Raw genomic sequence first — 16,191 nt, 5'->3', positions numbered from 1 at the left:
CCCTCTGAAGAGGGACACAAACACGACCACTAGAAACCTGATGCTCTAGACCTTCAAAGCCCTCCAGCCAGCAAACCCTCCCCCTAGCACACAAACAGAATTTCTCTTCCGCAATTTCCCCAAAGCCACACGGATTTCACAGACCTTCCATTCCAAGGTATCTCAGAAGACTATTTATTTGAGCCTTTGGATAGAGGTTGCCACCTCTGTATTCTGTGAGATCTTTAAAGGGCCCCAATTACGGAAATTGTATTGATTCTTAGTTTGAATAGTTTTGCAAAGCAATAATTTTTATCACTAAATCTTTCCTTGGTAAAGTTTTTGTACCAAAGTTCCTAAAGCTCACTCTCTTTCACCTTTTTAACTGATTGAAATAACAGTCTTTTCCAAATACAGCAACTTTCAGAGTAGAAGCTCTGAAAGCATGCTGAATTCAATAAAGATTTTAAAACTCTTTATGAGAAAGAAAAAAGAGGGAGCATGAAGGTATCTGAATGAAATGAAAAACCATCAGAAACTACATCCCCACCGGGACCTCTAGAGCAAATACCAGGAACAGGCAGCAAGTCATCCTGATGAATTCCAGAGTAGGAACGAAAGAAAACTGCCTGGCTTGAGGATTTTCCCAGCACATGGATAGGTACCACCAGGTTAAGAGGGGCTTGACAAGAAAAACTCTTCCTACCTGTCTAACATAAATCCAACTCAATTGAACTACTGTACTGAGTAGTAGTTTCTCTGAGACCAAAAAAACACAAACTAAAATCTCCTCATTTCCTAAAGTCCTGCATGACCCCAGGTTTCCAATATATTAAAGAAATAGTACTCAGCTACAAAGCTCTATCCTTAGAGTAAATAATGCAAGGTATTTTCGGTATTATGGAATCCCTAAAATATTGTTGCTCTTTTTAAAAGTGGGCATTCCATTAGGTGGCATCACAGGGTTCGGTAACAGAGTGGTTCAAAGATGAGATTAAGAAGCAAAACTGAGGCAAAACTCAGGCTGGGTGCAGTGGTGCACACCTGAAATCCCAGCTGCTTGAGAGGCTGAAGCAGGAGGCTCTCAAGTTCAAAGCCAGCCTCAGCAACTCAGTGAGGCCCTAATAACTCAATGAGACCCTGTCTCTTAACATATAAAAAAGGGCTGGGGATACGGCTCAGTGATTAAGCACCCGTGGGTTCAATCCCCAGTACCCGCCCCCCCAAAAATGAGGTAAAACTTAGAATACAATCATGGACGGAACTCAGGACTATTCAGTTACCCTTTGGTGCCTTTCAATCATGAATGCTTCCCAACCAATACCAGAGCACCCTTAGCACTTATAGACTCCAAGTCTGGATGAGAAAAAACAAGCCCCTGGCTGTGGCCACCCACTGCGCCAGGGAAGGCACACAACACTACCACCACCACCACCACTAAACGTCCAGCAGACACAAGGGGAGCACGGGACATGGAAAACTGAGCTTACTACTGCCAACAGGAAAGCAAAGCCTCAGTCTAGGAAGCACAAAGATGAGGGGAAAACGACTGACAGCAAACACCTGAGTCGGCGGAAACATGTCACAGATGCAGCCACGAGGACGGCCGGGAGAGACAGAACGCTGGACAGGACAGCGCTGCTGCACAGGGCCAGCGCAAGGCGGGACTTACTCATCGCTTTACACACAGCCATACAATAATCCTCAGACTCAAAATTGTTCCTGTTGCCGCCGCAGCCGCCATATATAAAGTGCACGCACTTTCCCTTGGAGAGGTCGAAGTACCAACGAGGCATCACAGCCCGGCAAGGCCCCGTCATCGCCTCCTGGGAGCAGACAGCTGTGTGAAAATGGTCAGAGTATCAGCAGAGCAGAGGCAGTGCTTCAAATGCTTCAAAATGCTACAGGCCGGCCACGATAAAACCAGGTGTTGGTAATGGGGGACCACACAGGAAATTAAGGCCCTGGCTGACCTAACTCACCAACACAGGTCAGGGGTTCTGTGGATGAAGTCACTTTCCATGTGACAAAAACATAGGGGAATGGAGATTTTTAATAAATTAAAATTAAAAACAAAACACTTTTTTTGCACCATCTGAGACTAGATCGACACACAGGTTAACAAAGAGGAGTCTCTCATAGCCTCATGAGTTTTTCATTTTTTTTTTATCTGTTCAATGGAAATAGATCCTGGTTTGTCTATTTTAGTGGTTTCAAGGACCCAAAGGAGTCAATGCAGGCAGAAAAGTTATTTTAAGTGGTGATACCCACAGCAAACACTGAAGTGCCTACAAAGGACAAGTGTTCCTATTTTCATATTCTCCAAGATGAATCATAAATTTCTAGACCAATTAATTTTCTCCCAGTTGGGTTTTAAAATTCTTCAGATCCTAACTGGTTTCAAATACACAATGAGCAGAGGCCATGTGCTCTCTGGAACTATCACAACCTTCTTTGTTAAAACTAAAGTTGACAAGATCATTCAATTTCAACCTACCAGCTACAGATACCTGAACAGATGGAGCAGCCTACAGATTAGAATATACTTAGTGAAAGAAAAACCCAGCAAGCTATTCCATCCTAAAAGTTAAGACTTGAGAGGAGAAGGATAGATGTGGAATAATCCTGCTGACAGACGATATTGCCTTTTATTTTCTAAACTCTTACAAAGCAAACTCTGTTTCTGAGTCAACCCCATATCTCTTCCTGGTCATGCATGCCTGCTTACTGCTAACATCACTTCACCGCTCTACCACTACACAGAAAAGCAGAATTCCCCTTCAGCACAGAAATACCACCTTTCCTTCTGAGACTTACCTGATTACTTAGAATCTGTATGCCTTCACCATTAAATAATGATCACATGGATTTTAAAGCCACAGCTTTAAACTGGGTTACCTTTAACATCATGAGCAATTTCTTTGTCTGAAATAGCTCCCTCGCTGCTGGGTTCAGTTGGGTTCTCCTCATTGTAGTCATCTCCTTTAAAGGTGTCATAGTAGTAATCACGGTCTTCTACCACTTCCTCCCCTTCCTCATCCTCCTCGTCCACAGCTGCCTCTGTGAAGTCTTCCAAATCTGTTTCAGTGGGAAATTCACTAAAGGCCACAATAAAAATAAAGGAAGGTTAATATCAATTCTACACACAAAGCACAATGATTGCCTTCCCTAGTCTCAAACACAAAAAGAGAGACAGGAAATAAACTCAACTTATATGTAACTATGCCATGAAAGCCCTCAGCCTAGCTACATCAGCAAAAGGGAAGAGTTAGTGAACATAGACTACATTAACCTGCAGTACATAATGTGGCCCAAAACAATAAAAAGCCAAAAGTCACAGCTTCAATCAGAATGAAATGCAGGTTGAATCAATTCTAGCATTACAAGGGTATGCCCACCTTATCCAAAAGTGAGGAACTAGCAGCCAACAGCCATTATTACAGAAGTGCTAAATTATTTCAGAGCTCAGGACAAGAATTTACCTTTTATAAATATCATAGTCTTCCTCTTCATCTTCCTCCTCTTCTTCCTCTTCTTCTTCTTTTGACACAGTAGAGTCTACAGAGTCAATAACCTTTGTCTGAGGGCAACACACATATTCGGTGCCATGGAACTGGTCTACTCCACAGGGCAGCAGCATGCCATAGCTATATAAAGTCATTCCCTGAGTCAGACATGCCTAAAGGAAAACCACAGACCACATCAAAACATATTCCACAAAGACTTCTGATACCTGTCTTTATCCCAAAGAAACCCTTATCAAATCACTAAGTAATGCTTTCTCTTACAGACACACAACTTACCAGCCAAAAAGTTGTGATACTATAAGATTTATTAACTGGACATAGTGCATGCCTATAATCCCAGCTACTTGGAAGACTGAGGCAAAAGGATCACAAATTTGAGGACTGCCTATAAACTTAACAATATCATCTTAAAAATAAAAAGGGCTGGGGATGTAGCTCAGTGGTTAAGCACTTGCTTCGTATGTGTGAGGCCTTTGATTTAATTCCTAGTACCTCCAAAAAAAAAAAAAAAGTTATACCCAACTTATAGCATCAGATGAGCCAAAACAATTAAAAGTCCAAATTTGAAAAAAAAAAATTTAAGGAAGTGGGAGTTTCTTCTACTGATTATCAACACTTATTAAAGATGACTAATGCTAATTTTTACTATACTGGTATAGATACTACTTCAGAATTTGAATAAAGAAAAGACTACTGACTGAAGAACCAATCAAACTACAGATGACCAGAATAAGTGTTTCTCTCCAGCAGAACAGAGAAATGGCAACCAATTCTGAGGTTTATATTCCGTATCCAGTTTTTCTAGAATTGGCTATTTCCACACAATCCTTAGTAGAGAGGAGGCCTGCTGAAAGCATGTACAACCCCTGCCTAACAGCCTTTTAATCTCTTCTGTGTGTGTGTGTGTGTGCTAGGAATCAAACTTCATGCCTACTAGGCAAGTGCTGTATTAATAAGCTACACCCAGCTCAAATGAAGAGAGAAACTTCACTATTTTTTTTTGATGCTGGGGATAGAATCCAGGGTGCGGTGAATACTCTACAACTAAGCCACATCTCTAGCCCTATAATAGCTTGAATTTTAGAAGTCGGACAATCTAAGCTGTACTTTCTATTCCTCTCCCATGCATTTTTAATATAGAAGATAGAAAGAAGTAATTAAAAAAAATAACTGAAAGGCATGGTGAGGTTTTGGACACCAATATTACTTTCTCTTCTAACAGGTACAATGCTTTACTTTTCCCCATCCACTCACTTACCTCTTTGACTACTGTGTGCCAGTGCTGGTGATTCTCACACACCTCCATCCGTTCTTTGTGAAAAAACTGGCACTTTTCTGGAACTAGCAGAACATCACTTACAAATTCACCCACTGGAAAAAAAAAAAAAGAACCTTTGTCAGAGGCAAATCTGATTATGATTCAAGGCAGAAAGGACTTACATGCCAGACTAATGACAGCTACATAGTCAGGTGTTTACAGGAGCAGTCGCTAATGCTCAAAAGCAGGTGTGGGCACAAGAAATCATCAATGCATCAGGGCCACAATGCCAGCAGCTTTCCTCATGTTTCCCTAACCACACTCCCTCGAAGTCCCATTGAAGGCTTTTAGCAAGACATGACAAGGGGACATGAATAGGATCCCCCTTCATGACCATCTCAAATATATATACAGCCACTCCCACTGACCTCTAGATTCATGGGAACAATATTCCTAGCTTCTTACTTTCCTAATTTGGCCCATATCTCCTCTAATCACAAAATGCCCCAGAAACTAATATTGAAGTATAGATGAACCTTATACTAGACAAATTGATTAAAGTAAAAATCATCAATGGATGTTTAATTATAAAGAGGTAAAGGTACCTTTACAATGGGAAATGCTAGCAAAACTACCTTAACAAGGTGATCAACTAAATATCATTAATAACAGACAAGTTGACATGGGTGATATCCTGAGAAGAAAATATCACCTACCAAAACATACCACCTGAATATGTTCACGATAAAATAGTAAGACAAATCCAAATTCTGGAATATTCTGTTAAACAAATGGCTTGGATTCAAAAAATGTCACTGTCATTAAATATTTATAAACATAAAGACTGAGGAACTGTTCTAGATCAAACGTAATGTGTGATTTTTATTTTAAAAGAGGCTATAAAGGGCTGGGGATATAGCTCCGTTGGTAGAGTGCTCACCTTGCATGCACAATGCCCTGTGTTCAATCCCTAAGACCACACACACACACATACACACACACACACACACACAAATAAAATATAAGAGGCTATAAAAGGGCATTATTTGAATACTTACAGAAACTTCCAAAATGTAGTAAATATATTATCATTACAAAGGAGAATGTCCTTGGTCTTAGGAAACACAAAGTAAAGCATTTAGAAGTGAACTTTTAGGATGTCCCAACTTATTTTCAAATGGTTGAGCAACCAAAAAGTACCCCCATACACACACAAATAAATTAGGCAAAATTGGAGAATCCAGGTAAAGAGCATAAAGGTATTCACTATATTTTTTTCTTTAATTCTACATTTTTCTTGGGGTGGTGGTGGTGGTGTTATCACCCAGATAAGCAGGGGTGAGGGGCAAGAGCATAGATAAAGTGATCCTGGCTCCTGAACTGATGACCATTATATAGCTGGGCAATGTGGGTTTGCAATACTACTATCCCTGTTTGAATATGTTTGTAATTTTTCATAATAAAATGCTGAGTGGGGTGTGTGTGTGTGTGTGTGTGTGTGTGTGTGTGTGTGTGTCTGTCTCACTGCATTACTGCTTAAATTCTGATTCAGTAGTGTAAGGGTAAACTCAGTAATTTGCTTCCCAGGTGAATCTGATTCATTAGCCACATGCTCCATAAAGGATCTAAGTAGAGGAAAAGAGACAAAAGGAGGGATATGTGTTTTGCATTTTGTAGGGACATGGGACAAAAAAGCAGGCAGGCTAACATCTATGGTAAAGGGGAGAAAAAGTTAAAAATGGTACAAAAGTAAAGTCAGTCCTTCTATTATCCAGCTGATTCAAGAAGGGAGTTGCTGCTCTTAAAAGGGGAAAGGATGTGGTTCCTTGTGTTTTAACTTGGAACGGAAAATAGTTTCCCAGCATGAAAACAGTGTTACACACGTTTTCATAGCACTACCAGTACATGGACTTTTGGAGTCAAATTGCCCCATTTGACATGAAATCAGGAATGCCAAGGTAAGCTAGATAGAGTGCTGCTTCCAAGGACCCTGAAGGCTCTAGAGCAGTCAGTGCCTATATTATACAAGCTTTACCAATCAATTGGACATACAACTTCATTTCATTTAAAAATGACAAAAAAATGTAGTGGTAAAAAAAGATCTCTTCTAGGGCTGGGGATGTGGCTCAAGCGGTAGCGCGCTCGCCTGGCATGCGTGCGGCCCGGGTTCGATCCTCAGCACCACATACCAACAAAGATGTTGTGTCCGCCGAGAACTAAAAAATAAATATTAAAAATTCTCTCTCTCTCTCTCTCCTCTCACTCTCTCTAAAAAAAAGATCTCTTCTATTAGGAAAACCAACTCTGATATTCAATCTAAATGCAATTCGATCTAACTACTTAAATTCTGACATCCAATCATCAACTAACATTGTTTAACTGACAATTTTATATTACCTAGGCATTTTTTGCCTTGTTAATTTATGATAAAAGACAACAAAAGCATATACTTAAGGGACAGGGTATACAGGATTAAACACCAAGGTTCAATCTCAGCAATGTTCTTTACTAGTAGAGTGATTTTAGGCAAATTATCTAACCTGCCTGTACCTCAGTTCCCATCTCTTATTCTAAGGATTAACGGCCTCATCTTTCTGACACGGAAAAAGTTGAGAACAAAAACCAAACCAATCAGTTACTATAATTGTAAGTTTTAACTATTGATGTTAATGTTATTTTAAAATCTTGCCCAACTACTTTTACACAAAGTAAACTATACAACCATAATTGTAAAGCAATCTATAGTGAAGCAATAGTTAATGCACTTTATTTTTGTTTTATACAGATAATTACAACACTGAAAAAATTAAAACAGCAATTTCACTACTATATATATCTTTAAAAGCATTATATTATCTTTAAAAGCATTAAACAAAAGTAATAAACACACCCCATATATCCCTAAGCTCTCTCATTTAGTGTGGTTAACTTCTAAGACTAGGTTTGTTTCTTACCCAAAGATGCATGTAACACATAATAGATGTTTATTAAATCTGAACTTAAAAAGCAGCACATATAGAGTATGATCCCACTGAGAAAAAAACAAATGGGGAGGGGGTGTTGTGTTGTTTTGTTTTGAGATAGGTCTCACTACAGTTGCCCAGGCTGGCCTTGAACTTGTGATTTTCCCATGCAAAATTCTAAAGTATCTGTGATTACAGTTGTGCACCACTGTGCCTGATTTTGGAGTGGGGGGGGGGGTCTCAAAGCATACACATTTCTACATGTATCCAAAGAAAAATATTTTCACTTACACACCAAAATGTTAGTCAGGTTGACTGAGGTCAGAAATGGAAATGACTTTTTGCCCCCTCCCCCACACCTCATACTTCATTTGTTGAAAAACAAACTTCTAAAAAGTAAACTAAAAGAGGAAACACATTTCAATCCCAGCATCCGTTCTATCAATTTATTGCAACTTTCTGCCTTTGTTAAAACCACTTATCAGAAGCTTCTGGGGGGGGGAAATTTATGTAGAAAGATCAGTGTTCATTCAGTTTTATATAACACTGAAAATGGTTTGGTATCACTTTAAAAGTTTATATGCAAGTTTGTGGTAACAATCTTCAGTTTAACCTGCTGGAGCACAATATAATGGCTATTATTTTCTAAGCCACTACACAAACATAAAGCTATATTGTTTTTGCTGTTCAATGCATAAGGCAATACAGCAAAACCTAACCTACAGCTTCAGTTGTGACTTAATCTCCAACCTCTTTTCACTCTATTCACTCTCTGAGATTCAGTTTTTCTTTCATGCCACCTCACTCCAGCAGGGGCATGGCAGCCTTCCAGGTTTTAAAGCTTTTTCAGAGTTGCTGAAATTCCTTTCAGAAAAACAAAGGCTGTTTATCTACTCGGGAAAGCCCCCAACACTAACATCCACGAGTGTAAATAAACCTACAGCAAAAGTACTCTCCAGCTGGAAAGGAATACATTTATGGAACTCTTGGAGGATACTGCCCAGGTGGAAGAAAACAGCCTAAAGCAATAAGTAGGAGCCATCTTTGGTAGATATCTTTGAGGTAAAGAGTGCTCCAAGAACTGAAGGATCCAAGCAGAAACATTCACCTTGCACAAGGGTCCACACTGTTAACAGAGATAATGTTTGGGGCCACTGTGAATTCAAAGACTACAGGACTTGCAAAGGAACACCTACAATGAAACAAGTTACTGCAACCTACCTACAACTGCTGAAGACTGCATCTCAAAGCCTCTGAGACTGGTTTTGATTTAGTTATTAAATGGGAATTTTTCTGGTAGTTTTCCCAGTGCAGTAACATTCCCTGTCCAAATCTCCATCCAAATATAACCCAAAACAAAATCAGTCATGAACTTATAAAACTCTCTTCTTTAGTATAGGAGTCAGTACACATACAAACGTCAGAGATGACTAAACTCCCCACCACCACCAGTACCTACAGTTTTGCTGCATTTTTTTTAAACAGCCCCCCATTCCCACCCCCAAGTACTGAGGATTGAACTCAGGACCTCATACAAGTAAGCAAGTGCTCTACCACTGAGTTACATCCCCAGGTGTCAGTTTTGCTTCTTCACACATCACCTACTCTGTCCTACTTGGGTCACTATTATCATGTATGTATGTATGTATGTATGTATGTATGTATGTGTGTGTGTGTGTGTGTATATATCAAATATAAAATTATATATTTTATAGATAACCAGAAGGCAGTAGTAATGTAAGATACAAGGTTCATTTTGAGGAAGGAGAAGATTATTCAACTGTTCCTTCTCACCAAATTTACTATACAACATTTAAAAGAGCCACACCGATAGACATGCAGCATCATAAAACTTCAGACAATCCAACCCTGGACTTATTATGAATACTGTAACTTAATCAACTGTAATAAAGATACTACCTAGCAGTCAGGCTCAATGGCACACATCTGTAATCCCAGAGGCTTGGGAGGCTGAGGCCTTAAGCAATTCAGTAAGAACTTATCTCTAAATAAGATATAAAAAAAGGCTGGGCTGTTACGCAACCCTGGGTTCAATCCCTGATACAGAGAGAGAGAGAGAGAGAGAGAGAGAGAGAGAGAGAGAGAGAGAGAGAGAAAGAAAAAAAGAAATATACTACCCAATAAAAACAATAACAAGCAAACAAAAATAGTGCCCAGAAACAGAGGTAAGAACACTGTGATATCCAAATCAATTAATAAAGGCACCCAATCAATACATACATAGCTTGTTTTCCCCATTTCTTCACCCTTGCTCTGGCTGGCCTATGTTTTGGATTTGCTAGGCAGCAATATATTAAAGGAGATTTCAGGATTTAAGCCAACCACCCTATTGCAATCTCTCTTTCAACATATAGCATTCATTTTTTTTTTTTTTAACTTGGGGTGGGGGGCTGAATCCAGGGACACTTCACCACTGAGCTACATTCACAGAGCCTGGAACTTTCAATCATCCTGCCTCTGCTTCCTGAGTCATGGGATTATAAGTAAGTGCAACCATCTCCAGTCAAACTGCATACTTTTAAATGAGTAAATTGTATAGCATGTGAATTATACCTCAACAAACCCAATTTTTTAAAAAGCCAAGATTTGGTTGTGGGAATAGCAGGCAAAGAAGAAAATATACTGAGAATACAGGAATTTGAGCTATCACTTTGAAGCCTTTTTTGTTGTTGTTGTTAGTTTGTTTTGTTTTGGGGGACAGGGAGGGGCAGGGGGTAGTTCCCAGGGATTGAACTCAAGGACACCGGACCACTGAGCCACATCCCCAGCCCTTTTTGTATTTTATTTAGAGACTGGGTCTCATTAAGTTACTTAGTGCCTTGCTTTTTTGCTGAGGCTGGCTTCAAACTCACAATCCTCTTGTCTCAACCTCCCCAACTGCTGGGATTATACGCGTGCACCATAGTATCCAGCTCACTGGTTTTAATATGCACTCACAGGTCGATAAGGCAATGTAGATTTTTGTACATCTGGACATGTAATACATACATATATTTCTTAGCTTCATTTATTGAGTGTGCCTAGAAGCAACACACCCTTGGCAGCAGTAAGCATTCCTAATGCCCAGATCCCCAGGACCCCAAATCCTGAACACTGCTACCAGTCCCATTAAGAAATCAAAGAAATGGCTTACTCCAGGCATGGGCAAGGGAAAATTCAGAATGCACTTAGAGAATCTTTTGTACCAGGCAAGTAAGCCCTCAAAGAAAGACAGGGATATGTTAAAAGGATACAGGAAAACAGCATAAAATGGTTTCCACGATCAAATCTGGAAAATGAATACATATAAAATAACTGAAATCTAAAACCATCTGTTTTAGTTAAGTTTTTGCATCCCTATGACCAAAGTATCCTACAAAAAAATAGAGGGAAAGTTTATTTGGGGCTTACAGTTTCAGAGGTCTCAGTCCAAAGTGAGGCAGCATATCATGGGAAGTGTGTGATGAAGGGAAGCTGCTTCCCTCGTGGTAGCCAGGAAGCAGATAGAGGAGACAGAAGGGGGCACATGCCCAGTAACATAGCTCCTTCAGCCATGTCCCACCAGCCTATGGTTACCCACCCAGTCAGTCCATTCAAACTAGGACAGACTCTTGATTGCATTAACAAAGCATCTCATATCCAAACCAAAACAGCATCTTAGCCAGCAGATAAACATGATCAAGAATAACACAACAAATTGACATCACACAACTGATAATAAATACAATGTCACAAAATTCTGTGACATTCCTCTCAAAATGCATACACTAAATAAAGCATGGAACAAGAAGTGGTAGATATCAAGACAGGATTAAAGTCAAGGTTCAGCAAATTATGGAAGGTGATTTTTATTTTTATTTTGTACTAAGAAATGAATCCAGGGCCTCAGGTATGGTTACTCTACCATTGAGTTACACCTCCAGCCCTTTTCCTTTTGAGACAGGGTCTCACTAACTTGCTCAAGGTGGTCTTGAACTTATGATCCTCCTCTCTCACCTTCCTAAGTAGCTGGATTTATAGATATACACCACTGTGCCCAACAGATTATGGAGTTTTAAAGTCATACTAAGAAATTTCAAAATTATTTTAGGTAAAGAAGAGATGCTAAAGAGTTTTACGTACAGGAGAGACATAACTTTATTTTCACTTTAGATCACCATAAGGGCAACAGACTGGACAACAGAACAGAGAAATATGTGGAGGCTGCTGTCATGATGGAGACAAGAAGTGACCAAAGCCTGAGTTAGAGCAGTGAGAATCTGATGGAGGACATAATCCAGAAATTTACAAATTTCCTCAACTCACAGCACCCCAAATATCTCATTTTTTTCATAACACCCCTAGGCCAAAAAAAAAATTTAAAGAGGGGTTGGGTCTGTAGCTCAGTGGCAGAATGCTTGCCTTGCATGTGTGAGGCACTGGGTTTGAGTCTCAGAACCACATTCAAAAAATAATTAATTAATGAAGGTATTGTGTATCCATCTACAACTAAAAAACACATTAAAGGTAAGTAGTTAGGTCAAAAAACAAACTAAATAAGTATCTGTGTCCAACCATTAAGTGCATTTTGGGCACTGCACAACTCCCTCCACATTGCAATCAGACTGAATATCATGGCCCTTGTTTCTTCTTCTAAAGTGATTTTACTGGTATGCTTGCTTTTTTCCACAGGAACCACTGAAAACACAGCTTCATAAAGATATGAAGTTTTCACAAGATAAATAATGTTGAAATAAAACTACCTCCTGATAACAGTCTGAAGAACATCTGGCATATGTCACGTTTCCCTTGCAAATAAAATATATCCTGCAAATAAAATATGTCCTTTTTAGTTTCTTGCAAATCCTGGGGTGCCTCGGAGCAGTTTGGGAATCATGGATATAAGCCATATATAAGAGGTAAAAATCGAGCTGACTTGAAAACTGAAATGGGACGGGCATGGTGGCTGATAATCCCAGCAGTTCAGGAGGCTGAGGCGGGAGGATCAGTGGTTCAAAACCAGCTTTAGCAACTGAGTAAAGTTGTAAGCAACCTAGTGAGATACTGTCTCAAAAGGCTGGGGATGTGGTTCAGTGGTTAAGTGGCCCTGTATTTAATCCACGGTTTAAAAAAAAAAGAAAAAGAAAACTGAAATGGATATGGGGAGATAAATGATAATAGAAGAATCATAGGTTCCAGGTTCACTTGGAAGTCTACCTGTACAGTAAAGCTGGCAAGTAACAAGAACAAATAGGAAGATTAGAATGCAAAATCTTTAGGGGTAAGGATGCAAAAGAAATAATTTTAAGTACTTTCTATTTATTATCCACAAATATTCAAAAATAATCTCTTAGCCTGGGGATGTAGCTTAGAGGTCGAGTGCTTGCCCAGAATGCATAAGGCCCAGGGTACAATATTCAGCATGGCAACACACATATACACACACACATTTATGTTTATCATGTTTCACTTTTAGTTGAAAATGTTACCGATGATGAATGAAACCTCATAGGCAGAGATTTCCCAGAGTCAAATGAAAGGAAAGAATATCCTTAAAATGCTTCATACAAAAATTTTGACAAGTTTTACACTACTGTAAGATGCTCAGTTTTAAAGTAAATGTTAAAGCATGCACACTGTCCCTCTTTCCCCCTACTGAGTGCTCTTAAAACTAAGTTAATTGTTCAGTATTTTAAATATTGTTCCTTCAAGTGCTGATTCTTCCTATTATTTGCTTGCTCAATGTTAGGCAAAGAAAAATAGCATTCTACTGTGCTGCTGTCTGTAGTTTAAGGAAATGTTTTAAAGAGAGGGAGGGAAATAAGTTTAACTGACAGCTCAAAATAGATGTATCTACAGAACTCCTCAGGATGTCACTGTTGATGCCAAATTTATGTTAAGATTATCATGGATCTGGGCTGAAGATATAGCTCAATCGGTGGAGTGCTTCCCTCCCCTGCACAAGGCCCTGGGTTCAATTCCCAGCAAAACACACACACACACACACACACACACACACACACACACACACACGATTATCATGAATCATTTAAACCCATTTTTTGTCCCTTTTATCATCTATGACCAAATATGGAATGTGTCAGATGAGGAATGGTTAGGATGACTATTAACACTGTTGCTGAATAATATACTATCACAGCTTTATTTAAGTTGGCTCCAAATGCTAATGCCATCAATGGAGTCATAAACACCTCAGTAAGCCCCAAACCCATCAGGATGGTGGGTTCCATAGCATCTGGCCCTGGCACCTGTTACTTACCATGAGTCACTTTTCCTTCTCCCTAACACTACCAGAAGTCTAATCTAACAGTACAAATGCAGTTCAAGTAAGGGAGACAAAGAATCTTTTCCTTGGACTACTTTCTACTATTCACCCCTCTCTACTATCATTGTAAAACACTAATTTCAAACTGTTAATGTGAGGGGAAAGCTGAACTGCTCTTGGGCAGTACTCTTACTCTAGACACTGAGAACACCTACAACGGAAAAGGCAGTTAGTAATCACTGAGAAGTCAACCACCAACATAGGAAAGTTCTGCCTATTCAAAGCACAAATTCCCTCGTAAGTTCATCTTAACAGATGCAGATACTTCACTGTTATGTCTAGAAAAAGTTAAATTTAAAGATGAGGGAGAAGTTAAAAGTAACTCAAAACACTTACCAAGACACTTGAAAGGTATAACAATGTGATTCTTGCATTGTTTTTTGTCCCTCCGGCACCAATTGTCAATACTGACAGGCTGGTTTGCTTCCATCACATTTGTGATCTTCAGTTCTGGATACATCTGTTAAGGAAAAAAACAAACACAAAAACACAAAACAAAAACATGCACATAACAATAAATTGACCTGCAGATGGACATGCACTTTCAAGTTAGGATAAGTATTTAAGTTTACTCAGGCTCTAATCTTATCCTACATAAATCTGAAGTTTCACTCCACCACCCCTGTGGTTCCAACTAAAGTCACCAAGTAAAAAAAGACAAACTATTAGTTTTCCTTTGACAGGTTACATTTCTGACTGCTCCTATGCATTCTCTTTTAAAAAGGAATCTGTATTTAAGGACAAACAAAAGCAGCAGGCTTTCATCCCAAAACAAATCCAACTGGATATCAAGTTCCTCTACAGGGCATGAGTAAATCACTGAGTTCATGAACCTCTTTAGGTAAGGCAAGTCTATGGAAGTATCTGTTAAAATTACAGAACAAAATTTCATTCCTGGCTCTATATGTTGGCCTTGGTAAGTTAAAGCATCTCATTTTCTTTGAACGACCTTTTCGCTTTGGACCAAAAGGGAAGCTGACTCAGATATGAGACGATCAATTACAATACTGGTGACTTTCTATTAGCAAGTAGAAAACAAGCAGACGATATTTTGCTTTCCATCTTCCCAAGACTGGTAGGAAGACAAAAGTAGCACGCTTTGCTTCTATAGCACTTGCCAAGTTTCTGGAGTATTCCTTCTGGAAAGAACTGAGACCTCACAGCACACACAGGCAAAGTCTTTGAGAGACCTCATTCATACCAGACATTTAGAAGCAAGAGGCCTGGGCTCCAGTTATTGGCATCATATCTATTTCCAAGGTAAACAAATTCAATCCTGACCCCAGGGGTGGGGTAAGTTTTAACTGCCTGGCAACAATCTTACCTCCTGACAGTACTGAAGAACTTCTTCTTTTGTTCCAAAGCAGCTCTTGGTGCCTGTTGGGTCAGGTTCCCATTTCCCAGTCTGGATGTTCACATGCATATTTAACTTCCCACAGAACATTGCAATTTGTGGCTCTGCAACAGCAAATCCTGTTCCAGCATTGGCTGCAAGAGCCTACCAAAGAGTGGGGTGGGGGGAAAGTCCAGGTTTACTCCAAAGAGGGTGGCAGCACAGTCATTCAGTGGTTTGTGACAAAACTGATCTTTTGATAAACTTTGTTATTCACTATTTTTATCTTCATATACAAACCCTTTCCACAGGGGGAGATCCAGAATTTTAAAATGACCTCTGGACATCTTTGGCTAAAGAAAAAGGTCAATTAGAAATCCAGACCCCAGTTTCAACCTGGGATACTTGTAACCTAAGAAACCTGACTGTACCTGCCCTACTACAAGCAAATCTATTCACTTCTTCAATATAATAAGTCACAAAAAAAGAGGAACGGCTCAAGTTCCAGTGATTTTACTTAATTCACAATACAACAATAAAAATTTTATTGAGCAATTATTTTGAAGGCAATGTGCTTAATGCTTAGCACACAAGGATAAGCAAGAAGTCATGGCCCCACTCTGTTTCTGATGTAATACACGAAGTCAAATTCACACAAAAATGTGTGATTAGATTCCCAGTTCTAAGAAGGAAAAGTGAAGAGTGCTCAGAAAATATACAAAAAGGTCATCTCAATGGCAGAGTGCTAGCCTAGCATGTGTGAGGCATTCGGTTTGATCCTTAGCACTACATAAAAATAAATACAG

At 39.4% G+C, this 16,191-nt stretch overlaps 1 protein-coding gene across 4 annotated transcripts in view; it reads right to left on the bottom strand.

The window, feature by feature from the left end:
* Positions 1-16,191, bottom strand: part of Aplp2 (amyloid beta precursor like protein 2) — a 70,628-nt gene that overhangs the window by 20,036 nt on the left and 34,401 nt on the right. For 2 of the 4 annotated variants that reach the window (XM_026392398.2, XM_026392399.2), the window contains exons 2-7: positions 15,377-15,550; positions 14,389-14,512; positions 4,765-4,877; positions 3,462-3,658; positions 2,878-3,077; positions 1,652-1,819 (exon numbers count right to left, since the gene is read on the bottom strand). In XM_026392398.2, the coding sequence (XP_026248183.1) occupies positions 1,652-1,819; positions 2,878-3,077; positions 3,462-3,658; positions 4,765-4,877; positions 14,389-14,512; positions 15,377-15,550 (976 nt within the window). The remainder of the gene's footprint in view (positions 1-1,651; positions 1,820-2,877; positions 3,078-3,461; positions 3,659-4,764; positions 4,878-14,388; positions 14,513-15,376; positions 15,551-16,191) is intronic. The other 2 variants (XM_026392400.2, XM_026392401.2) reach the window with 1 other exon arrangement.

The sequence above is a fragment of the Urocitellus parryii genome, chromosome 4 (genome assembly GCF_045843805.1).
Source record: "Urocitellus parryii isolate mUroPar1 chromosome 4, mUroPar1.hap1, whole genome shotgun sequence".
Lineage (NCBI taxonomy): Eukaryota > Metazoa > Chordata > Mammalia > Rodentia > Sciuridae > Urocitellus > Urocitellus parryii.
This window is presented reverse-complemented; position numbering and strand designations above follow the sequence as displayed.